At 38.7% G+C, this 24,802-nt stretch overlaps 2 protein-coding genes across 4 annotated transcripts in view; one reads left to right on the top strand and one right to left on the bottom strand.

Moving 5' to 3' along the window:
• LOC109822125 (cycloartenol synthase 2-like) overlaps positions 196-24,802 on the bottom strand; it is a 34,595-nt gene continuing 9,988 nt past the window's right edge. The window contains exons 13-20 of the mRNA XM_020388322.1: positions 23,083-23,139; positions 22,021-22,037; positions 21,867-21,896; positions 21,635-21,778; positions 21,338-21,515; positions 6,533-6,613; positions 618-701; positions 196-520 (exon numbers count right to left, since the gene is read on the bottom strand). Coding sequence (XP_020243911.1) covers positions 398-520; positions 618-701; positions 6,533-6,613; positions 21,338-21,515; positions 21,635-21,778; positions 21,867-21,896; positions 22,021-22,037; positions 23,083-23,139 — 714 coding nt within the window. The 3' untranslated portion in view covers positions 196-397. The remainder of the gene's footprint in view (positions 521-617; positions 702-6,532; positions 6,614-21,337; positions 21,516-21,634; positions 21,779-21,866; positions 21,897-22,020; positions 22,038-23,082; positions 23,140-24,802) is intronic.
• LOC109821792 lies at positions 1,481-19,522 on the top strand. 3 transcript variants are annotated; one of them, XR_002241989.1, is made up of 2 exons: positions 1,481-1,864; positions 18,998-19,522. XR_002241989.1 is itself a non-coding variant. In XM_020388023.1 (2 exons), the coding sequence occupies exon 2, from the start codon at positions 9,483-9,485 to the stop codon at positions 10,962-10,964; it is 1,482 nt and encodes a 493-aa protein (XP_020243612.1). In that variant the 5' UTR covers positions 1,481-1,864; positions 9,436-9,482; the 3' UTR covers positions 10,965-13,349. The 3 variants fall into 3 exon arrangements, 2 of the variants coding, with proteins under 2 accessions (XP_020243612.1, XP_020243560.1); XM_020388023.1 differs by lacking the exon at positions 18,998-19,522 and adding an exon at positions 9,436-13,349; XM_020387971.1 differs by lacking the exons at positions 1,481-1,864; positions 18,998-19,522 and adding exons at positions 6,620-8,210; positions 9,436-13,349.

Below are 24,802 nucleotides of genomic sequence, written 5' to 3'. Positions count from 1 at the left end.
CGCGGCTGTGGTAAAAGCATGCATGAACTCACTGTGAACAAACAACTATAGCAATTATCTAAATTATACAGCTGATTCAAAATTTCACGTTGATCGGAATTTCTAGTTCTATTCAAATTTTGATGGATCACCCCAGATGATATCTCTGTTAATTTTGAACTCCTTTGGTTGGCGATCTAAAACATAAGGCGGCAATTGATCCAAGAAGGTCAAGAGGCAAAGCTAGGCTTATTCATTAACATAGAGTAAGATACAAACACGGCTAGCATACTTGCGAACTAAGGTTTACAGCTCTTACGGGAACATCATATGATCATAACTCAAGCACAAAGAATAAACATTGATGAAGGATGATTTTAGACCAAATTCCTTTGGATAGGACTGAGAGAGACCTCTCTCATTTCCTCGACGAAGGAGACAGCACTCTCGTGCGGTACTCTCCGAGAGCCCAGATCGGAAAGATGTTCCTATATGCGGAATAGCTGATCATGCAATTTCTATTGAAAACCCCCATTATTTCCTGCAACAAGTAGAACAAACACAAAAATGGCATGTTTATGTTGAGTGCTTATACGTCTAATGAGCGAAATAGAGGAAACGCTTTGGAAAGAACTTACTTGTTGAGGGAATTCACCATTCTCCATCTGCATATTTATCAGCGCTTTTGCTGCACGGTGCAAAGGCTTCGGATCTCTCTCAGCCTGCAGGGTTTAGCAAATGTTGTAACCTTAGTAGAGACCAGCACATCAGGAAAAGATGTCCAATCAATGCAAAGTCAAGCTATGCCTAGAATACATAATACTAAAGAGAGGATTGCCAGTTTCAAGACAAAATAGCTTCGAGAAATAGGATTCCAAGGCTGTCAAATTGTTTGTTAACTTTCTGGGGCTCAATTGATCTTTTTTTAAACTATTCCAACCAAGGATACAAAATGGTAATCTTTCTGTGAAATCATATCAGGAATGTGGTCACAAGCATCTCTAGTATTTCTTGTGCACGCTACGCATGCATGCATAATTCCACCTTTAGGTTAAAAAGGATGAGAAGCTGGAGGGATGGATGAGTAAGTGGGGCATTAACGATGGTTAGTGGTGATTAATAGGGGTAATTATGGAGAGCATGGGATGGATGGAAGTTAAAATGGTAGTCTTTTGAGTTTTCCAAGTTTATCCCTCTCACGATTCTTAAATATGTGTAAATTATGAAAACATTTCACGGAATTATTTGAATTCATGACTTAAACAGGGGCAGGACACAAAAAAAAGGCTTTTATTAAATAATAGTAATAGAAAAGAGTTGGGGGTCCCTCAGTGCAGTTTGCATAGTGAAGCAAATAATTCCTAATAGGCAACAACATCAGCAAGCAGCTACTCGAATAGTTTAAGTCCAGGGTGTTGCTCAGTATTAATAGTTGAGTTTAATTGTTCAGTTGGATTGACCTGTTTCTGTTAATAATTAAATATGTCAACCTGCAGCTCTAATGAATAAAAATCCAAGCAGGAATCGGTCCCGCATGTTTATCGAAGGAAATTCAAGAAGGCACAATATTAGCGAATCATTTTCACTCCTTTAAGATTTTTCTTTCTGTCTTTGAGCTCTCTGATATGTGGGGAAATTCCCACGTTTTTCTCATGTGCTCATGACCCCCTTCCAGATTGGAAGTCACATCCATTGCATGAGTAACTTACCCATTACTACCTATAACGGCTTGCCTCCTCCAATTGCTCAACAAACTACTGCTTTCCTTGCTCTTACTAATAGAGTTAGCAATCCTTTATTCCAATCTTCATCCCTTCCTCAAATCCTTCTTCATTTCCATAGTATATTACAGGCTGTTTATGGTTAGCAGGAAAATCTTCCCCAGGTATGATACTCCACGTCTTAATTTGAATGACAATGTGAGATAACATGAAGTCACTAGATGCTATACAAATCTTAATCTGAATGATAATGTGAGATAACATGAAGTCACCAGATGCTACACAAGTAAAACATCTTTCTGCCCCTTCAGCTCCAATGTTAGGCTTGTCTTAGACCATCTCCAGCAGGTAGGCAAATTTTTACCTATTTTGTCATGCCACATCAGCTTATTCATCCAACACATCATTCAATAACACCCATTTCCCTTCCATTCCTGCAGCAGCTAGTTTTTCAGAAAGTTTTTTACTTTATTAGGGACCCACATGTCTCCATCATATACCCCACCATATTTCTCCACCATATTTATTCATTTATTTTTCCCTATTTGATATATGTTATCGACCAGATCCTTCTTCAACTGAATATGTTGGACCCTATCTCGCAGCTCGGCTCTAGTCGGAATATTCAAATCGGACCGTCCTTGAACATGCACTTGAAACTCAGGCAATACTTCTGTTTGAACATTGAAAGAGGCACTAGAGCCTGATGACTGTTCGAAGTCTAGATTTTCCCAGTTTCGGGAATACGTATCTCGTTCATCCTCTACTATCATGTTATGTAAAATAATGCACGCCCTCATAATTTTCCCTAAGACATCAAGGTCCCACATTCTAGCTGGTTGGCGGACAATAGAAAACCGTGCCTGGAGAACCCCGAATGCGCGTTTCACGTCCTTCCTGCATGACTCTTGTTGTTTGGCAAAAAATTGCTGTTTGTTTCCTTGGGACATTTGAATTGACTGGACGAAGACAGGCCATTTAGGATAGATTCCGTCAGCAAGATAGTATGCAAGATTGTATTGTCTCCCATTCACAGTGAAGTTTACCCTTGGAGCTTCACCCGACTCAATGTCGTCGAAAACTGGCGACCTATCTAGTACATTTATGTCATTTAATGTACCAGACAACCCAAAAAAAGCATGCCATATCCACAAATCATATGAGGCAACTGCCTCAAGGATAACTGTTGCTGTTCCCTTGTGTCCACTAGTAAACTGCCCTTGCCAAGCCTTTGGACAATTCTTCCATTGCCAGTGCATGCAATCGATACTTCCAATCATCCCAGGAAAACCACGATCATGGCCAACTTGGAGCAACCTCTGCAAGTCATCCAAATTTGGCTGTCTTAAGTATTCATCTCCAAAACAGGCTATTACCCCTTCACAAAACTTACGAGTACACTCAATTGCAGTGGATTCCCCTATCTTCACGTACTCATCACAAGCATCCGCTGCCACACCATATGCAAGCATGCGTATGGAAGCCGTACACTTTTGGATCGGCGTTAAACCAAGCTTTCCCGCATTATTGCGTCTTTGAATGAAGTAGTTATCATAATTTGATATAGAGTCCACAATCCGCAAAAAAAGTGGCCTCTTCATTCGATACCTCCGTCGGAGTTGTTCGTCAGTGTAGGTGCATGACTCGACAAAGTAGTCGGCCATGAGCCTCTCATGAGCAGCATGGTGATCTCTATATATTGATTTTCTCTTATGGGGTTGTTCGCTTCTCCTTTGCAATTCTTCAAGAAGTTCTTGCTGCCTATCAAGTATTTTTCCTTCTAGCTCCCATTGTCGTTGGAACTCTTCGAGATCAAAGCCATTTGGGGGTAGATCCATTGGGTTATTTGAAGAAGAAGGTTTGAATTGCTAAGTGTTGATAGTGAGTGGTTTTCATATGATGTGTGATACATTATTTATAATGAATGACCTACGGATTCCAATAAGTTGAATGAAAGGATTAGGTATGGTTCAATTTCAGAAGCTAGTTGGTAGATATGTCCAGATTCATTTTTGTAGTATAGTGGCTAGTCTTGTCACTTTCAATTTCAGAAGCTAGTTGGTAGATATGGCCAGATTCATTTTTGTAGTATAGTGGCTAGACTAGACACTTTTAATTTCAGAAGCTAGTTGGTAGACATGGCCAGATTCATTTTTGTAGTATAGTGGCTAGTCTTGTCACTTTCAATTTCAGAAGCTAGTTGGTAGATATGGCCAGATTCATTTTTGTAGTATAGTAGCTAGACTTGTCACTTTTAATTTCAGAAGCTAGTTGGTAGACATGACCAGATTCATTTTTGTAGTATAGTGGATAGACTTGTCACTTTCAATATCAGAAGCAAGTGGGTAGACAAGTCATTTTCAATTTTCAGAAGCAAGTGGGAAGACATGGTCAGATTAATTTTTGTAGTATAATGCATAGACTTGTCACTTTCAATATCAGAAGCACGTTGATAGACATGTCACTTTCAATTTGAAACAGTAAAACACACAATATGGAACTTAAAGATCAAACAGATCCTTCTTCAACGTGTTATAAACATACTCATCTTCTTCATCACGATCTTCTTTGTTCTTCAAGATCATCCACACCTCCAACTTCTTAGCATAAGCAGCTTGTTTCTGACCTGCGGCGTACTCCAACATCGCTGAAACAGTACTTTCCATAGATTGTTGATAGTTTTCACGAGCAGATGCTAGATTGGAGAACTCATCTTCAATTGCCACTTTTGATTTCCTTGAAGTGGATGATTTACTAGAGGAAGCTCTAACTTTCTTCTTTCTTGCATCCCTACCCTCTGGACGGACAAGGATAGGAATGGAGGATTCAACATCTTCGCCACTACTCTTTCTTTTAGAGCCACTACTACCCGCATTTGTTCCAGTCATATATCTGGGTTGATTTCGCACCACCTTCCACTCTTCCTCCAAAATAAACCTCGTACCTTCCTTCTCATAGTAAATGCCCATAGGTTCAACCACTACGTCTCTCTCTACAAGCAGTACTGTAACAGCCAACAAAACTGCTTATCTTTCTGTTAATGTCATGGAAATGACTCTGGCATCGAGCTACGGTCCTTTTTTTCCCACTATTGGAGTTCTCATTCACGTAGGCTTTAATTTTACCCCAAAAGGTGTCACCTTTTTGATTGTTACCCAATTCACTATCATTGCTAACGTGAAAATAACCAGTTAGCAAAATGATGTTGTCTTCGGTGCTCCAAGTATCGTAAGTAGTTTTCTTGACTGATTGTTGGGTTGGAGGTAGAAAATTATTGGGAGTATCCCCACCAATATTTCCCAAAGATACCTGGGTGGAAAAATCTGGGATGTCTGTCGATCCACTACTGAAACAAGGAGTCGTTGGCTGGCTCGACTCCGGATTTGGAACGTTCATATGGGAAGGAACATAGCTGTTTTCAGGAGATGGTTGATACCCATAAGGAAGATAAGGGTATTGCATGCCAAAATTTGGTTGCATCATATAGGACATTTGAAAATTGGGTTGCATCCCCGTATTTTGATTATTTTCTGGGCGTTGCATATTTGGATGTTGAGGTTGATTAGGAAAGTTGTAATTGAAGGGGAAATTAGGAAAGTTTTGTGATGGCTCCATGAAGAAGATTGAAGAAAATAGTTTCAGAAAAAAAAGGAAGGAAAATAGGGTGTTGAAAACTCAATTTTTTTTTGGTGTCCAAATAATACAAAGTTAGGCTCTATTTATAGAGCTCGAAAAATTATGAATTATGGTGCAAAAATAAAAAATTAATTCTGAGTAAATTATTGTCAAAATATCAATTATTAGGATGGGGTAAAAAAACATGGCCCAATCAGAGGGCAACACGCGTCCGCGTGCAGGACAAGGCTGTCAGCAGCCCTGCACGCGGACGCGTGTTGCCCATCCATTGGGCCACGCTTTTTTTCCTTTCTTTTTTAATTCTAGCCGCTGTATGGTGGGGCCCGCTTGAGTCAGATTTGTGCAGAGAAAACGGTAGGGAAAATTTTCCCCTCTTTGCCTCCGTTTTTCATTTCCCTATCCCAAAAACTACCTGCTGTACCAAAAAACTCTCCCAAAAACCACCTGCTGCGGGTGGTCTTAACTCTCTCAGGGTACCTATTCCAAGTTTTAGGAGCCTAGATCACCATACACAGGTCAGAGAGCTGAAAAGGCCACGATAGCAAGCAGAAGAGGTTGTCTGCCTGATGTTCAACTTAGTTCCATCTCTAACTGGAAATTATAGTGTCTAGTCACCCACAAAGTTTATGGTAAATGTTTACCTTATCTGTATTTTGACTTTCAATCGAACTCATTACTCGTTTGCCTTTTCAATTTAGATTGAACAGGAAAGCAGAGAAACTAACAGACGTCCCTAGATGGTAATTCCTAGTAAGAATGTGTGAGGACACAAATTTTCCATTTAGAAAGGAAGATTATGTACCTTGAGGAAATGGTTTAGTATGGAATATGGGGTTGAAAAGTGGTTACTTGTGCTCGCATAGGTAAACATGTACACTCAAATCTATGAAGCAGAGTTAGGTGGTAAACATGTACAGTTAGCTTGATCGTCTAGTTTGGTAAAGGATTTCTATCAATTAGGTGACCTGTCTGATGAACAAAATATATAATATGCCCACATACAATATAAACCATTTGAATTGATGATATGAGTAATAACAGAGCGCCCAGGTTTATATAATAAAATGTACCCATGAACCATCGCCACCACCATGATATAAAGATAGACTAAAGAATTATATGATAACGGCATGATAGAACATGAAAATAATTTCTATAATCTGGCAAACATGAACTACGTTTTGCATGAGACAGACCTGTCCAGCATCAATCAGTGATAACAAGGCCCATCCAGTGTTTACTGCATGAGCTCGATTGCCCTCAAGATTTGAATAGACCTGTAACAAGAGCGAATAAAAGGTTTATTATATTAAAAAGCAAGCTACCGAGTGTAAATACAGTTTTCAGATGATTTATGTAGCATCTCAACCAATGCTTTAATAATTAATTGCTTATCACCAGTTCCATGCACCTTACTCATGCTCATTAAAAAATTCCCAAATGAGATCATACTGTTATAAATAATTGATAGATTAGAGACATCTAACATATGGTATGACACCAAACCAAGACTAGCAAAGCAGCCAGTTATGCTATTATGTAAAGTTGAAGAACCATATGCGATATGTGTTAGACTAGGTAGCCTGAGATTTTATACAGTGTAAGTATGAGGCTTCAATACTTGAAGGCCAGTGACTAAGTTAGAAAATATGTAGCTGTAGACACTAAAAAAATGTCAATGAATAAAGCAAGGTTGAACCTCGCTACAAGCATGACGAGGCTCGTCATCATGATGAACCTCATCTCAACCAACAAAGCCCATCAATAGAGTCGAAGTTCGTCATTGAAAACGAAGTTCGCTTAGAGACGAAATCCTCTAGAAGATGAAGCTCATCCAAAAGACGAAGTCCATCTGCAGACGAACCTCGTCAAACAATGTCTCACCCCTCAGAAGACGAAGTTCGTTCAGAAACGAATTTCGTCATTGAAGATGAAGTTCGCAGTTGTCATTATTGACGAACCTCGTGCATAGCCGAACCTCGTTTGTCACAATTTTCGGAGGCTACATTTAAGGAGGGTTAATGACCACTAACTCACCCATTTAAGAAGAGTTAATGACCATTAACTCACCCATTTAAGGAGAGTTAATGATCACTAATTCACCCATTTAAATGGAAGTTAATGACCACTAACTCTCTCATTTTAAGGGGAGTTAAAGCCCATTAACTCACTCCATAATGCTCCTAAGCCTATAAATAGGCATGATCAACATGAAAGAAAGAAAGGGGGATTGAAAGGCTAGTCAAAAAGCCTATCTTTCTTCCACTCTCATTAAGCTTCATAGATCATTATCATCGGCTAATCATTTGGTCTTGTGGGCACTAAAAATGCCAAGAGACAAAAGAGTGTCGAGGCTTACTCAAACATGACGAGGTTCATCACAAAGGCGAACCTCGTCTCAGTCAAAGATGAGGCTCGCCACGCAGTGATAAACACGTAAAATATGCATTATCTTAGTGTGTTTCAAGCATGATTTACGAGTGTTTAATGCATATTTCGTGTTTAGATCGAGGATACTGCTGTGGTTTGTGTTCTTATATGTAGGTATTGGCTCAAGATTGAAAGATTTAATGATCGATGGAAATAGAACAAGAGTTTGAAGCAACAACAAGATTTCGAATGCATGGTTCGTGAAGAAAATGGATACACGAGTATGAAGAACTGGAATTTCGACCATGATGCAATTTGAATTCAAAAAAGCTCAAAAGATAAAAGTTGTAGATCTCTTCAACAGGTTTTCAATGCAACTTGAATCACCTCATTCCGAGGTCGGACGTAAAAGTTATAGCCAAAATACAGAAGACTGTACAGACAAGCACAAAATCAGCAAAACAGATTCCACCACATCCTGGTGTGATGCGCACCACATCCATGGTGCGGACCTTATCTTTTTCCAGATTTTTTAGGGACATATAAATAGATATTTTGGTTTAGGGTTTTGATAACTTTGGTTATGTTCTCTTAGCCATCAATTAGTAACTATTTTAGAGTTCAAGTATCGAAGGAAGACACTAATTTCTTGTACAAGATTGGATTGCAAGTTTTGATTTTGAAGATCTCAATTGAAAGACGGGTTTCTTGTACAAGATTGGATTGCAAGTTTTGATTTTGAAGATCTCAATTGAAAGACGGGTTAATTCTTTCATCTCTTTGATTTATTTCTTCTTATGATTTGATTTTGAAGATCTCAATTGAAAGACGGGTTAATTCTTTCATCTCTTTGATTTATTTCTTCTTATGATTGATTTGCATAATTATTTGACGTATTCTCTCATCCCAATCATGTGTGAGTAGATTTCTTGTCTATGATTGGGAAAGAACCCAACTTTTTGGTGAATGATGATGAATTAATATAGGTTCTTGGTGAAAGTTTAAATCTTTTAACTTGATTTCTAGTGTTTTAATTTTGTTGATTCGCTTGATCACCGTATTAGCAATCATAGGTAATTAATTGAAGAACTAAAAGGTGAAGATTAATACCGGATCTTTAGAAATTAAGCAGGGAACTCGAACCACGAAAGTAGGCTAGATTCCTTGGGGATTTGATTTGGATTAGCATAAAACTTAATGAGTTTAATTTAATCTTGATTCCACAAAAATAGGTTAATTGAGATTAATTAGGCATGATCTTTAGACCTTGAAAGAGGCTTTAGATTAATTTAGGCTAATTCACCCTTTCTAATTTAAACCAACACCGGGAACTAAAATAATTCATCATTGAGCATCGAAGTTGTGGTGAAAACCCAATCCTGACCCTTCATTATATTGAATTCCACCTGATTAGCATTTTATTTTATTTCTTTCAATCTCTTCTAATTTACTCATTAGTTTAGCTAGCCAAATAACGTGAAATTTGGTAATTAACCCCTAGTCCATGTGGGATCGACCTTGATAGCTACAACGAGTCTGTGCGCTTGCAAATTTTACCAAGTTTTTGGCGCTGTTGCTGGGGACCACAGTGTTAATATTGAGTGCTTACGTTATTAAACTAGACTAGATTTTTTTTTATATTCTCTTCGCTACTCACTTTCTTTTATGCAAGGGCATCAAACAGAAGTACACAACGAAAATAATCCTGAACTATCGGTGACTCTTGCAGAGATAAGAAGGTATATAAAGGAGCAAAGGAACACAGAACAAGTTACAATGAGTGATCAGAATCAGCTTCTTAAGGATTTCGCTGCCCCAAATGCTCAAGGCACGCATTCGAGTATTACAATGCCCACCGTTGAAGCTAATAATTTCGAACTAAAACCATCACTGCTCTTAATGGTTCAGCAAAATCAGTTTGGAGGAGGTGCTACTGAAGACCCGAATCTCTACCTGTCGATTTTCTTGGAATATTGCGACACTTTGAAGCTTAATGGAGTGACCAATGATGCTATTCGACTCAGATTATTTCCATTCTCTTTAAAGGACAAGGCTAGGGCTTGGTTGCACTCATTGCTAACTGGGTCCATCACCACTTGGGATCGGCTGTCTAGAGCGTTTCTTGCAAAATATTTTCCACCGAGTAAAACAGCACAGATGAGGAACCGGATCACAAGCTTTGTACAGAAGGACAGAGAGTCACTCTATGAAGCTTGGGAATGCTACAAGGAATTATTGAGGACGTGCCCTCACCATGGACTGGAGAAGTGGTTAATTGTTCACACCTTCTACAACGGGCTCACTTACAACACTCGGATGACTGTTGATGCTGCTGCAGGAGGAGCTTTAATGAACAAAACAATAGATGATGCATACACTCTCATTGAAGACATGGCTCAAAATCACTATCAATGGGCGAACGAACGAGCTCAGACATCAAAAGGAGGAAAGTATGAAATCGATGTTTTAGATCATATATCCTCTAAAGTTGATGCTTTGTTTAAAAAAGTTAAAAACTTGAGTATTAATTCTGTGGCGTCTACTTCAATTGCATGCGAGATATGTGGTTATGTGGGTCATTCTACACTTGAATGTCAATTAGGAAACCCCTCATCCCTTAATACTTCTGATAATGAACATGTTAACTATGTTAATAACTTTAATCAGAAGGGAGACCTTTTCTCCAACACTTATAATCCGGGGTGGAAGAATCATCCTAATTTTTCTTATAGAAACCCACCTGGAAATTCCATGCCCGCATCTAATTTTGGTCCACCTGGTTTTCGTGCTCCTCAATCCAATCTCCCTCCCCAAAGGTCTAATTTGGAAAATATGATGGAAAAGTTTGTGATGACTCAGTCGAAATTGAATGAAGAGTTTAAACAACAACAAACCACGAATGAGGTAGTAAAACAATTGGCCTCTAAGATGGATTCCCTAGCTACGCATAACAAGATGTTAGAGACACAAATCATCAAATTGGCGCAAAATGCTAGCTCTTCTGCTAGGCCTTCAGGCATGCTACCTGGACAACCTGAGACGAATCCAAGGAGTCATGTGAATGCTATAACCTTTAGGAGTAGAAAACAATATGAGGGACCTAAGATGAAGGAAAATGATGGGGTAGATAGTCATCATGAAGAAAAAAATAAAAATGTGATAGATGTGGATAATGAGACCCAAACGCAAGAAAAAAAATTGAGAAATATGTGTCTCCCGCTCCTTACAAGCCTCCTCTACCCTTTCCACAAAGGTTAGCTAAGACTAAGTTAGAAAAACAGTTTGGAGATTTAGAAAAAGTTACACATCAATATCTCGTTCACTGAAGCTATTTCTCAAATGCCTTCTTATGTCAAGTTCTTGAAAGAGATCCTATCTAACAAAAGGAAGTTGGAAGAATACGAGACTGTGACCCTTACTGAGGAATGTAGTGCTATCATGCAGAATAAACTGTCTCCTAAGGTTAAGGATCCAGGTTCATTTTCTATTCCTTGTGTTATTGGTAATGTCTCTATTAATTGTGTTTTGTATGATTTAGGTGCAAGCCTAAGTTTGATGTCAATGTCTATTTGTAAGAAGCTTGGCATAGGTGATTTGAAGCCAACCACGATATCACTCCAATTGACAGATCGATCGATAAAATATCTGGTAGGTATACTTGAAGATGTACCTATCCAGACCGGTAAGTTCTTTATCCCGGTTGATTTTGTTATTTTAGAAATAGAAGAAAATTCTAACATTCTAATTATATTAGGAAGACCCTTCCTTGCTACTGCTGGTGCTATAGTCGATGTTAAAAATGGAAGGCTCTCTCTAAATATTCGAGAGGAGACGGTAGAATTTGATTTAAGCAATACTATGAAACTCCCTCTAACTGATAAAATTTGTTACAGTGTCGACGTCATTGACAAGTGTACACATGAGCAAATTGCAAACAATAACTCAGCTGATCCACTTGAGAAGTGTTTGGTAAGCAACAGATCAATAAATGATGAAGACCCCGCGGTAGCCGCGTATGCTCAATCTTTAGAATCAACATCGACTGCTCCATTTCGAAATGTAAAGTTTGAAAGTATGAAGTTTGAGCCAAAAGGATCTATTTTTAAAGAGAATAATGCGCCAAAGGTAGAATTAAAACCCCTCCCTTCCTCTTTAAGGTATGAGTTTCTTGGCCCTGACTCTACTTATCCTGTGATTGTGAATGCATGTCTAAATAAAAATAAAATTGATAAGTTGCGTAGAACACTTAGGATGCATCGTAAGGTCATAGGATACACCATGAACGACATTAAGGGAATCAATCCATCAATTTGTATGCATAGAATTCTCTTGGAAGATGATCATAAACCCTCTATAGAGCACCAACGTAGATTAAATCCTAACATGAAGAAAGTGGTTAAAAAAGAGGTGTTTAAGCTACTAGATGCTGGGGTAATCTATCCTATTTCTGATAGTGAATGGGTTAGCCCGGTCCATGTGGTTCCTAAAAAAGGGGGTGTGACCGTAGTCAAGAATGCGAATAATGAACTTATCCCTACTAGGATGGTTACGGATTGAAGAATGTGTATTGATTATAAAAAGTTGAACAAGGAAACCCGAAAAGATCATTTTCCACTTTCCTTTATAGACCAGATGTTGGAAAGGTTGGTCAGACATTCCTATTTTTGTTATTTAGATGTCTATTCGGGATTTTTCCAAATCCCTATTCATCCTAGGAAAAGACCACTTTTACTCGTCCTTATGGGACCTTTGTTTATAGGCGCATGCCTTTCGGTCTTTGTAATGCCCCCGCCACTTTTCAACAATGTATGATGGCTATTTTCTCTGATTTTATAGAAGACATTATGGACGTATTTATGGATGACTTCTCTGTGTATGAGACTATTTTTTATGGTTGTTTAGCTAACTTGTCTCGAGTTTTGCAGCGTTGCGAAGAAGTTAATTTAGTCCTAAATTGGGAGAAATGTCACTTTATGGTAAGAGATGAAATAGTTTTAGGACACAAGGTGTCCGAACACGGAATTGAGGTTGATCGATCAAAAGTGAAAATCATTGAAAATTTGCCTCTACCAACGTCGGTTAGGGGAGTAAGAAGTTTCTTAGGACATGTCGGTTTCTATCGGCGTTTCATCAAAGACTATTCAAAAATTGCAAAACCCTTAACTAAACTTCTTCTTAAGGATGCTCCCTTTGATTTTACTAATGAATGTCTTGATGCTTTTCGTAGGTTGAAGGAAGCATTGATAACCGCTCCTATTATGGAACTACCGGACTGGAATCTCCCATTTGAAGTCATGACTGATGCAAGTGATTATGCGCGATTGGTGCTGTGTTGGGTCAAAGGAAGAATAAGATAGTTCATGCAATTTATTATGCTAGTCGTACTCTTGATGAGGCCCAAGTTAACTACGCTACCACTGAAAAGGAGCTATTAGCAGTTGTCTTCGCCTTTGACAAGTTCAGGTCTTACTTAGTGGGGTCCAAAGTCATCGTTTATACCGACCACTCCGTCATCAAATATCTTTTGACCAAGCAAGATGCCAAGTCTAGGTTGATTCGATGGATACTTCTTTTACAAGAGTTTGACTTAGAGATAAAGGACAAAAAAGAGACGGAAAATTTTGTGGCAGACCATTTGTCGAGGATGAAACAAGAATCACATGACAAGGAGGATCTTTCCCAGATGATCAGTTGTTAGCCATAGAAAGATTGGATGCACCATGGTATGAGGACTTCGTCAACTACATAGTGTGGAGTTTTGCCTCCAGATTTGAGCTATCAACAGAAGAAGAAGTTCTTTGCTGACTTGAAGTATTATTTTTGGGATGAACCATTTCTATACAAACGGTGTGTTGATGGGATGTTTAGAAGGTGCGTTCCTGAAGATAAGGTTACAAGTATTCTCCATCATTGCCATTCATCTTCTTACGGAGGACATGCAAGCACTTCAAAGACAGCTGCAAAAGTTCTACAATCAGATTTCTATTGGCCGAGTCTTTTTCGGGATGCAAGACAGTTTGTGACTTCATGTGATAGTTGTCAGAGGACCGGGAACATTCCGAAGCGACATGAGATGCCTTTACACTCCATCTTGGAATTGAGGTCTTTGATGTGTGAGGGATAGATTTCATGGGACCGTTTCCGTCATCGTGTAACAAGTTCATCTTGGTGGCGGTGGACTACGTCTCCAAGTGGGTAGAAGCGATAGCATCCCCCACCAACGATGCTAAAGTGGTTGTGAAACTATTCAAAAACGTTATTTTTCCAAGGTTTGGGGTGCCACGGACGGTAATCAGTGATGACGGTTCAAACTTCATAGAAAGAAAATTCAAAGCTCTTAAGACAATATGGGATCACTCATAAGGTTGTCACACCATACCATCCTCAAACTAGTGGTCAAGTGAAGGTTTCGAATCGAGAAATTAAGAGTATCTTGGAGAAAACAGTTAATCGTTCGAGAAAGGACTGGTCTATGAAACTCTCGGATGCTTTATGGGCCTATCGAACTGCCTACAAAACACCCATAGGTATGACACCGTTCAAGTTGGTGTATGACAAATCATGTCATCTCCCAGTCGAGTTAGAGCACAAGGCGTATTGGGCTATTAAGCTGCTCAATTTTGATATGAAGACCGCAGGTGAGAAAAGAAAGCTTCAACTTCATGAGCTAGATGAGTTACGAATAGAATCCTATGAGAATGCTCGCATTTATAAAGAAAAGACTAAACGATGGCACGATAAGAATATCCTTCAAAGAATAAAGAAAAGACTAAACGATGGCACGATAAGAATATCCTTCAAAGAGAGTTTAATCAAGGAGATATGGTGCTACTTTTCAACTCTCCGATGGCACGATAAGAATATCCTTCAAAGAGAGTTTAATCAAGGAGATATGGTGCTACTTTTCAACTCTCGTTTGAAGCTTTTTCCAGGCAAGCTCAAGTCTAGGTGGTCCGGACCTTTTCAAGTCCGTGAGGTCTTTCCTAGTACAGTTGTTGAAGTCTGGAGTGAAACAACGGGATCTTTCAAGGTGAATGGACAACGATTGAAGCACTACATTGTAGGTGAACAAAACGAGAAAGGGGTCACTTATACCCTTTCCGATCGCCTTTCGTCGGAGAGTTGAGCGAAAAAGAGGTCGAGTTCATGACCATAAACGAGCGCTTCTTAGGAGGCAACCCAAGTTTTCATTCATTTTTTTATCTTATTTTATTTCATTTTAATTTCATTTTTTTTTATTTTTTTTAGGCATTTGGATCAGCACAAATTTAACTTATAACATTTCCAATCATGCAGTTGAGAAGAAGGGAGAACATGACATTAACTAAGGAATGATAAAAAAAACTGCAGGAAAAAAAGAGTTAAAATGGGATGACAGATTCTACCACACCCAGGGATGGTGTACACCACACCCATGGTCCACAGGAGAAAAAATCAGAGCCTACCACCCCAGGGTGTGTCGTATGCCACACCCACGGTTAAAAAAAAGGGGTTTGTGGATTGAAGAAATAAAACACCCAGACCCCTCTTTCTTTCATTTTATTTGACTAGCCGCCTTGCTTCTTCTCACTTCTCTTCGATCTCCTCCACCTCTCCTCTCCGACCACAAAGTCGCCCACTCTACCATCAGACCATCATCGCCGTCGCCCCTCCTTCGCAAACCCGCCGTTCTCTCATCCTTCACCAACCATCCAGCAAGAGTGTCGTCTCTATCTCCTCTTCGACAGTCATCTTCGACCACCAAGTCGCCGACCGCCGAGCGCCAGATCGTCACCTACTTCCAACACCGATTCCTCCACTTCCCATCAACGCAGCGCCTCCTTCCCCTCTTCGATCAACACCCGACCCTTCTCCACTGCACCGCCATCAACCAGCGTCGTTTCGCCGCTTCTCCTCCTTCAACATCATCTCCCCAACGCCGATCGCCGCCTTTCATTTTCGACCAGATCTTCGCTCCGCCTCCTTCCCTCACAACCAGCGCACCTCTCTCCTCATCACCGAAGCCTCAACCTCTCGCCTCTCTCTCCTCTGGTGTGAGACTAGCCGACCACCGACCAGCCGCTGTCATCTCTCATCAACGCAACAGCCCAGCAACCACCGTCGCCTCAGACACAGCCGCTGTCATCTCTCATCAACGCAACAGCCCAGCAACCACCGTCGCCTCAGACACAGTGGCGATCAAATTGCCCCACACCTGTTTCGATTTTGCCGCACAACAGCCAGCGGCTGCTTTCAACACCTGCTGTCAATTCACGTTCGAGAGCCTAAATGGGACCTAAGCGCGGACGGCCTAGTTAGGGAGCCTCAACTTCTACAGCGCGACGACACAAAGGTAACTCTCCCCCTCCCCAAAATCCTTATGGTATAGAATTTGTCAATGCACTACAACAAAATAGGTATAATACACTGGTTAAGCGGGGAATTTTGAGTACCCGCTATTTGGATGAGAATTGTTTGCGTGAGTTAGGGCTGTGGGATGATGTTTCATACCTCCTAAGACGGGTTGGTTGGTTAAATTTTGTTGAGGCTAAACATCCCACATACGAGCGTATTACTCTCGAATTTTTGAGCTCTATTGATGCTGTTTTATTTAATGGTGAGGGAGTAAAAGAAGGAAAAATCACTTTCAGATTATTTAACCAGTCCCACACACTTACATTAGCACAATTAAATGCGATATTTGGTTTTCCGGAGGGTGGGGCTTAGAATTATCCCTAAAATTTTTAACTTGACCCATTTTTGGACTTCAATCGCACGCTCTACCACTCAAAGACCTTATGATCCCTCCTTGTCATGAGCCTCTGCTGTTTATAACCCATGTTTTAGATATTTACAGAGGTTTATGGCTTTCACCATTTTTGGTCGAGACGAGAGTGATGGAGTCATGTGTCAGAGAGAGATCTACCTTTTATGTGCCATGGTTGAGGGACATAAGGTTGACACAAGAGCTTTTATGATTCATCACATGTGTCGTGTAGCGAGAGCAACGAGTGGAAAAATTATGTTAGGTGGTTTGATTACTACTTTAGCTTACGGGATGGGTTTAGGGGAGCTTGTAAAGGGTTTTCATCCATTAAGCCCTAGTGCGTCCATTAACCTTGATGCTTGTCTTCATATGAAATTGATTAGTAATAATGGCAATAGGTTATGGTTATGTTTTCAGGACAATTATCTTTTCCCACTCCCTGATCCTGATCGCACGACCATCCATGTTCACGCCAATTGGTCCTACCTCACATCTCATTTTATGAATTGTGATGATCACGAGGTTGTACCAGCTGAGGATACTGACACGGTACCCCCGATCCCTATTCAGGCTGAGCCTACCAGGGGAACTAGCTCTTTCCATCACCCTGATTGGTCAGCGAAATTATCAGCTATCCATATTTCTCTTGCCTCCCTTACTAACCGTGTAGGTGCCATCGAGCAAGAGCAACAACGTTAAGGACAACTGTTGGACTCTATACACTACATGATGCAGTCTTTTCACAAGCGACAGCTTCGACAGGATGCCTCCGCGCCGTCTCCTTCTGACCAGTGAGTTGGTATGTCCTCTGCACCCTTGCACTAATTTCTATCTTATTACATTGAGGACAATGTAGATCTTAAGCTTAGGGGTGTGAGTTGTTAATTCATTGGTTGTCTGTCTATAATTGCCTTTTTTTATTTTTTATTTTTTATTTTTCTTTGCTTTGTTTCTTCTCTTCAAAAAAAAATAGGGAAATGATCTCTTGATGATGACATGAATCATTAACATTTGTCGATCATTGAACTAGATAGATGCTCATTAGTCGGGACTTGACAACTTCTTAAACCACCTCTCAATTGATTTTTAAAGTCTTTTGATTACAAATTAACAATATGGGAGAACCAGACTTGAATATTCTCTTGTCTTATAGGATTTAGCATTTATGTGGCTAGCATCAAAACTATTATTCTATTGAGACAAGAGGAAAATTAAATTTGGTAGACAAATAAAACCGGTGAGATCTTGAGCCTGAAATTGGATGCATTACTTATCCAATCATTATTTTCTTTTCTTGTGTGATATTCTCCAATGGTGTAGGATACTAGAACTTGCATTGAATCTCTTCGAGGCCACATATAAATTTTGTATGCATAAAAAGTGATCGAGGCACATTTTTGTTTATAGTCCACATTAGCCAAACAGTCTACCATGCACTATTATTCCCCTTGATTAGCCCCTTGAGCCTATGAGCCTAATTTTTGTTGATTTAACCCACATATATAACCTTCAAAACCCGATTTTATTTCTTACCCATTGCTTAAGCTAGTGGAGCATAATTTATGATATAATGGGTTATGTGAGTAATGTGGTGTAAGCTTGGGGGTGTGAAAGTAGGTGTTTGCTTTTTTTTTTTAATTTTTTCCAAAAAAAAAAAAAAAAAAAAAACACACAATTCAAAAAAAAAGAGTTGAATAAAGTGTCCTCTTTATGGTACATGTAATTATTAGTGTCAAAAGAATTCATATGGCGTACTAAAAAGAGTAGTTGGAAGAAGTTCTTTAATAGATAATGGAGTTTGTGTGGATGTCATTGATCTTACTTTAAAATCTAATCTTTTTCAATTATCGCTCCACTAGTGATAGGCTTTCAACCAATCCCAAATAACTATCCTACCCTTTTGACCCTAACCCCGTTACAACCAAATAAAAGGCCTCGTGATTTTTTGCATGCATTAGTTTTTGAAGTGATGGAGAATTGAGATGAAATGCAAGCTTATGGATTGAATACATCCATTCGGAAGAATTTTGAGCGACATAATCCTATCCTTAAACACATGAGAGATCGAGAGTCCACATACCCTAAAGTGAGGTCTACCAATTTAACCACCTGAAAGTCTCAATTTTACTACTGGATTGAAGCTAGCTACATGAATTTCTTTTTTCTACTTTGACTTGAGAATTGGATAGGATGGATATCCTTGACTTGTGACGCTTGTGATCGTAAATAAATTTTAAAATGTGATTTTGTTGGGAGTTTTTAAAATTACTTTGTTAAGTCCCGATGAAACGTATTTGTCTTGTGATATGTTTGATATTGGTTAAAGGATTGATGAGGGGGTGATCTCTACTCTATTTGGCTTCCACTTCTCCTAATTTTTATTGTTTATTTGCTTGAGGGCAAGAAAAAGTCTAAGCTTGGGGGAGTTGATAAACACGTAAAATATGCATTATCTTAGTGTATTTCAAGCATGATTTACGAGTGTTTAATGCATATTTCGTATTTAGATCGAGGATACTGTTGTGGTTTGTGTTCTTATATGTAGGTATTGGCTCAAGATTGAAAGATTTAATGATCGTTGGAAATAGAACAAGAGTTTGAAGCAACAACAAGATTTCGAATGCATGGTTCGTGAAGAAATGGATACACGAGTATGAAGAACTGGAATTTCGACCATGATGCAATTTGAATTCAGAAAAGCTCAAAAGATAAAAGTTGTAGATCTCTTCAACAAGTTTCCAATGCAACTTGAATCACCTCATTCCGAGGTCGGACGCAAAAGTTATAGTCAAAATACAGAAGACTGTACAGACAAGCACAAAATCAGCAAAACAGATTCCACCACACCCTGGTGTGGTGCGCACCACACCCATGGCGCGGACCTTATCTTTTTCTAGATTTTTTAGGAACATATAAATAGATATTTTGGTTTAGGATTTTGATATCTTTGGTTATGTTCTCTTAGCCATCAATTAGCAACTATTTTAGAGTTCAAGTATTGAAGGAAGACACTAATTTCTTATACAAGATTGGATTGTAAGTTTTGATTTTGAAGATCTCAATTGAAAGACGGGTTAATTCTTTCCTCTTTGATTTATTTCTTCTTATGATTGATTTGCATAATTATTTGATGTATTCTCTCATCCCAATCACGTGTGAGTAGATTTCTTATCTAGGATTGAGAAAGAACCTAACTTTTTGGTGATTGATGATGAATTAATATAGGTTCTTGGTGAAAGTTTAAATCTTTTAACTTGATTTCTAGTGTTTTAATTTTGTTGATTCGCTTGATCACCATATTAGCAATCATAGGTAATTAATTAAAGGACTGAAAGGTGAAGCTTAATACCGGATCTCTAGAAATTAAGCAGGAAACTCGAATCACGAAAGTAGGCTAGATTCCTTGGGGATTTGATTTGGATTAGCATAAAGCTTAATGGGTTTAATTTAATCTTGATTCCACGAAAGTAGGTTAATTGAGATTAATTAGGCATGATCTTTAGACCTTGAAAGAGGCTTTAGATTAATTTAGGCTAATTTACCCTTTCTAGTTTAAACCAACACCGGGAACTAAAATAATTCATCATTGAGCATTGAAGTTGTGGTGAAAACCCAATCCTGACCCTTCATTATATTGAATTCCACCTGATTAGCATTTTATTTTATTTCTTTTAATCTCTTCTAATTTACTCATTAGTTTAGCTAGTCAAATAACGTGAAATTTGGTAATTAACCCCTAGTCCCTGTGGGATCGACCTTGATAGCTACAACGAGTCTGTGCGCTTGCAGATTTTGCCTACCACGTAGCGAGGCTCCACATTAAAGACGAGGTTCGCCATGCAGCGAGGCTTGACATCAAAAGACGAAGCTCGTCATTGGAAATGAGATTCGAAGTTCATCATTAGAGGAGAAGATCGTTAGTGAAGACGAAGTTCGTCAAAGGAAGTTCATAAGACTTGCTACGCAATTGGACTCAGCTATTGAAGATGAAATTCGTCAGTGAAGACAACTTGTCAAACGAAGTCAGTGAAGACAAAATTCGTCAGGAGAAGCTTGCCATACTGCGAGGCTGGCCTTACTAGATGAACATCACCGTGCATTGAGACTCGTCTAATCTGATGAACCTCGCCACGCAGGGAGGCTCGTCATCCACGTGAAGTTCGACCGTAACAGTCACGAGGACCCAGTCAGCCACGTGGGCTAAATTGCAAGAGCCAGTTACGCCCTCTACCCACGATTTCAGCACGTCGATTACGTGTCAAAGTCCTATAAATAGCTATGAATAGCTATGAAGAAAGGGGGACTTTTGGAACCTTTTTGGCAAAATCCCACTTCGGAAATCATTTAACAACCATCAGGAGTGTTCGCGATTTGTTTCTGATCGTCAACGGGAAGCAATCTCGACTCAAGCATCGAGTGAAGCATCCTCTCGCTACCTAGAACCCATCTTAAACAAAAGAGAAGTCAAATCTATCTTCTCTTCCTCTATAATCGAGAGAGTGAGTGATTGTAAGGGGTTCTTACCAAGTGATAAAACCCATTCTTAAAACAACAAAATCAATCAACTTCAACTTTTCGACCCTATAGCATCTGGTGTTTTCTGGGATTCTAATAATAAATATGATGAAATTCCCTTTTTCCAACCAAAAAAATAAAAAATATAAATCACTGCTAGATGTTTTGGTAGTAGTAATTACTGGGTTAACAAATATATTTCTCAAAAATATCCAGTTTAATAATGTGTACTGTCATATTATGATTTATGAGGTAAGCATAAATAATAGAATGTATAATAATGGCCATCCTTAGGGAATATTGTTGTGTCAGTGAGCCTAAGAAAAATTTAGGTTAAACATAAGATTCATAGTTTGTAATAAAATTGTACCTTGTCCTGACATGAAAGATAACTCTCTCCCCAACCACCTGAAGCCAACTGCTTTGACAACAGGAAATCACATGCTTTTCGTATGCAAGAGTTGTTCTGATAGGTTCTACCTCCAGCGATCAGTCCTTTTAACCCAAACCATGTTCCATAAGTGAAGCAAACAGCCCAAGAGCCATACCTGTAGATATTAGGGTTAGTAGTGAAAGATTATGAGAAGGATTGAACATGTGGAAATATGTCCATTAAAAGTGTAGCGACTGAAAATTTTCCTCTCAAACTAGGAGTAAAAGCACAAACCATGACCCGTCAGGCTCTTGTATCTTTTCAATGAAACGAACTGCTTTAGTAATACAATTTTCTATCTCTTCTCTTCTGTGTCCAGGATATAACTTTTTAAATGACGTTAGTGCCTGAATCGATGCGGATGTACATTCAACATATCTGCAATGGGGTGTTACATTGTCACATAAACGAAAGGAAGGTAACAGGAGAAAATTTTAAAGTAAAAGTTTGAAAAAAAAAATCTTACGAGTAATCAATAACAATGTCTCCAAATTTTAGAAAACAATGACAAATAAATATACATCTAATATCATTTTTTGAAAAGTACATAAAACTTTGCTCTGAGGCGATTAGTACAGCCTTCATTCAGTGAAAGTAAAATGCCTGGAAGCTTGGAAATTTGGAAAGGGTTTATAAACTCAACAATATCCTTGGGATTCTGTTGCAACATTTCTAGTAAATTTTGTATTTCACAGTTACAGCCTCATGTCAAAGCATAAAACTCAAGCTTGAACGCCTGCTATACAAGGAATATCAGGACGTTTGATGGAATACTACTGTGAGGATATTAGGCATTAGCAAAATGTGCCAGTGTGAGACAGATTTTGGCACCAAAATATCAGCCTATTAACAAATAGGACATGCTACTAACTATTTCTTAGATGACACAACAAAGATATAGCAGGTGATATGATACCATCTCTTAGTTCAGGACTGTACGAAAGTCAAATATGTTGCAATTTGCGATAAATACAAAAGTGACAATGATATCAAGGACAGATAAATAGATAGATTTTTGGATACACATATGTATATTTTACATGTGTATATACAGTATATATTGGACAAGTCTCATGTAATAAGCATTTTAATGTATGTTAACATGAGGCCTTTGAAACAAATAGGTTATCCACATTTGCATGTCCCACTCAACATTTATGTTCATCCGCTGGCACATATTAAGAATTCACAATATGTTAACTTCTAACATCAGCCTCAGCATCATGATGAAAAGGTATGCAGTTCCTACTGCCATGTCTCGCTGACAGAGAAATTGGGTAAACCACGGAAAGAAGAGTGTACCCTATTTATTAGTTTCAATTCATTATCTTCATTAAAATATAGTATATCAGTATACATACCCTTTTCCATAGTCTTTTTCTATTGTAGAAAATACAAACATATTTCAATTCTAACAGGTGACAATATGCTGTTATGTATCTTATTGCGAAAACATGCAACTGTTTTGCATCATATAAACATTTACAAGCATAATCTAATTCTATGCAACAGATCAAATACTATTGACATGATTTTCTGCAGTGAAAAGTGAGAAAGAATAAGTAGTTTTCACAAAAAAGGCATTGCTGGCTGCTGTAAAAAAATACGCATTGGCACAAATAGGCGACAAGGGAAAAGAGGTAGAAAACCTTGAACATAATACTTCAGGGAAGAATACTGACCTCCAACCACGGATATGATCTTGTCAGCTCATACGTTGCAAAACCACCTTCTGGATTCTACATTCAAACCAGAGAGAAAAATTACAAAGCAACGAAATTGGCAATAAGAGAACAATGAATTACGTATGATAATCACATAGGTTAATATTGTAGAAAAGACCGACCTCCTGACCCCATCCATATGTTGTTTGACGCGATGTAAAGCCTTGGGGCCCACTAAGTGCAACACATTTGGCTCAAACCATAGCCTAGAATGACTAATCATTGTTGCACTTGACTCCGATGACTTAGCTTATAAACCCATCAAAACTTACTCAAGTTTCCAATGTTGGTCTAAATGGGGGGATCACTATCACCCAACCTAAAATACGTGATGTCCTCATCGCAAAATGACAACGGTCTATCACAGGATAACCATCATTGCAGGTATTTTGGATTCTAGAGGTGGTTCCTATGGGTTCTAGAGATGACTTCCGCCGCCCTCGCGTGGTGTGGCACTTAGTCTCTTATAACACTTAGTTCCACAATTTCGGCTAGCTAATTGCTTTGATACCATTTCTCATGTCCTGGGTCCGCGAGCCTACTGGCGATGTAAGCCATGGGACTCAATGAATGCACATGTTGTTTGGCTAAAATCATAGCAAAAAATGATTGGCCATTGTAGCACTTGACTCCCATGACTTAGCTTATTAACCCATCCAAACATTCTCAAGTTTCGATGTGGGACTAAATGGGGGACATTGAAACTTGGTAGGTTTAATAGGCTTTGGTTGTTGGTTTAGTTAACTTGATCCATAACGATTCCATTAGATCAGCACCTACAGAATCCAAGAGTTGTGGTTTCAGCTTTGGGTTTTAATTCGTGAGAAATACTTGTCGATAATGCAACTCAAAAGCCATGTAGTGGCAGATAAAAAATACCGAAGTCGCTTAGAAGAAAGAGGTGAAATGATGATAGCTTTATATCTTAAGATGTGAAGTGATATCTCGTGATAGCTATTTTTTCTAATTATGTTTTCCTTCCTCTTTTTTTTTCGCTTCTATCCTGGTGGTAATTTTCTCTAAACTTGAGTTACTTCTCCTAAAATGTCCTTAATTCCTCTTCGTGAAGTGTTACATTGTCTGCCAACAGAAGTTTCCTATCAACAAATTGACGTTTTATGATTCGAGGCGCAATTTGTTGCATGGCTCAAGTACTATTATACTGCAGCTTTGTATTACCCATCAGTTCTTTCTGTTTCTGCCTTTTTTCTCTCTCTTTTCTGGTCTAGTCTGACTAATCTTCTGTGGTTATCTTGACCTTATTATAAAATATTATTCTCTTTCCTATAAGCCTAATCAAACTAATTCACTGCTTTCTGTGTATATGCCCAAGCTTCCCTTCAATTGTGGACAACTGGCCTGTTTCTAGTAATAGTTTCAACCAGAACTATAGTGCAGACCTAAAGAAAATAATTAATATTCTCTTTTCCTTATTATGATTAAGTGCTAACAAACTTAAAAAAATGGGAACCTTGTCATGGAAGAAGGGAAAAAGAAAATCCATCTGGTATTTTCTCCCTTCGGGCGATTGAGTCGTTGAAGTTGAATGATACGTGTAACAAGCTTATACAATGATGGGGATAGAATTTGGTTTGTTTGAAAGAATTGCCAAAATAATTTCAATGTAAAATCCTGAAGGTCAAGCATAATGCTTTTACAAAATAGGATAACAAGGCGT

This window comes from Asparagus officinalis, chromosome 1, assembly GCF_001876935.1.
Source record: "Asparagus officinalis chromosome 1, Aspof.V1, whole genome shotgun sequence".
Classification (NCBI taxonomy): domain Eukaryota; kingdom Viridiplantae; phylum Streptophyta; class Magnoliopsida; order Asparagales; family Asparagaceae; genus Asparagus; species Asparagus officinalis.
This window is presented reverse-complemented; position numbering and strand designations above follow the sequence as displayed.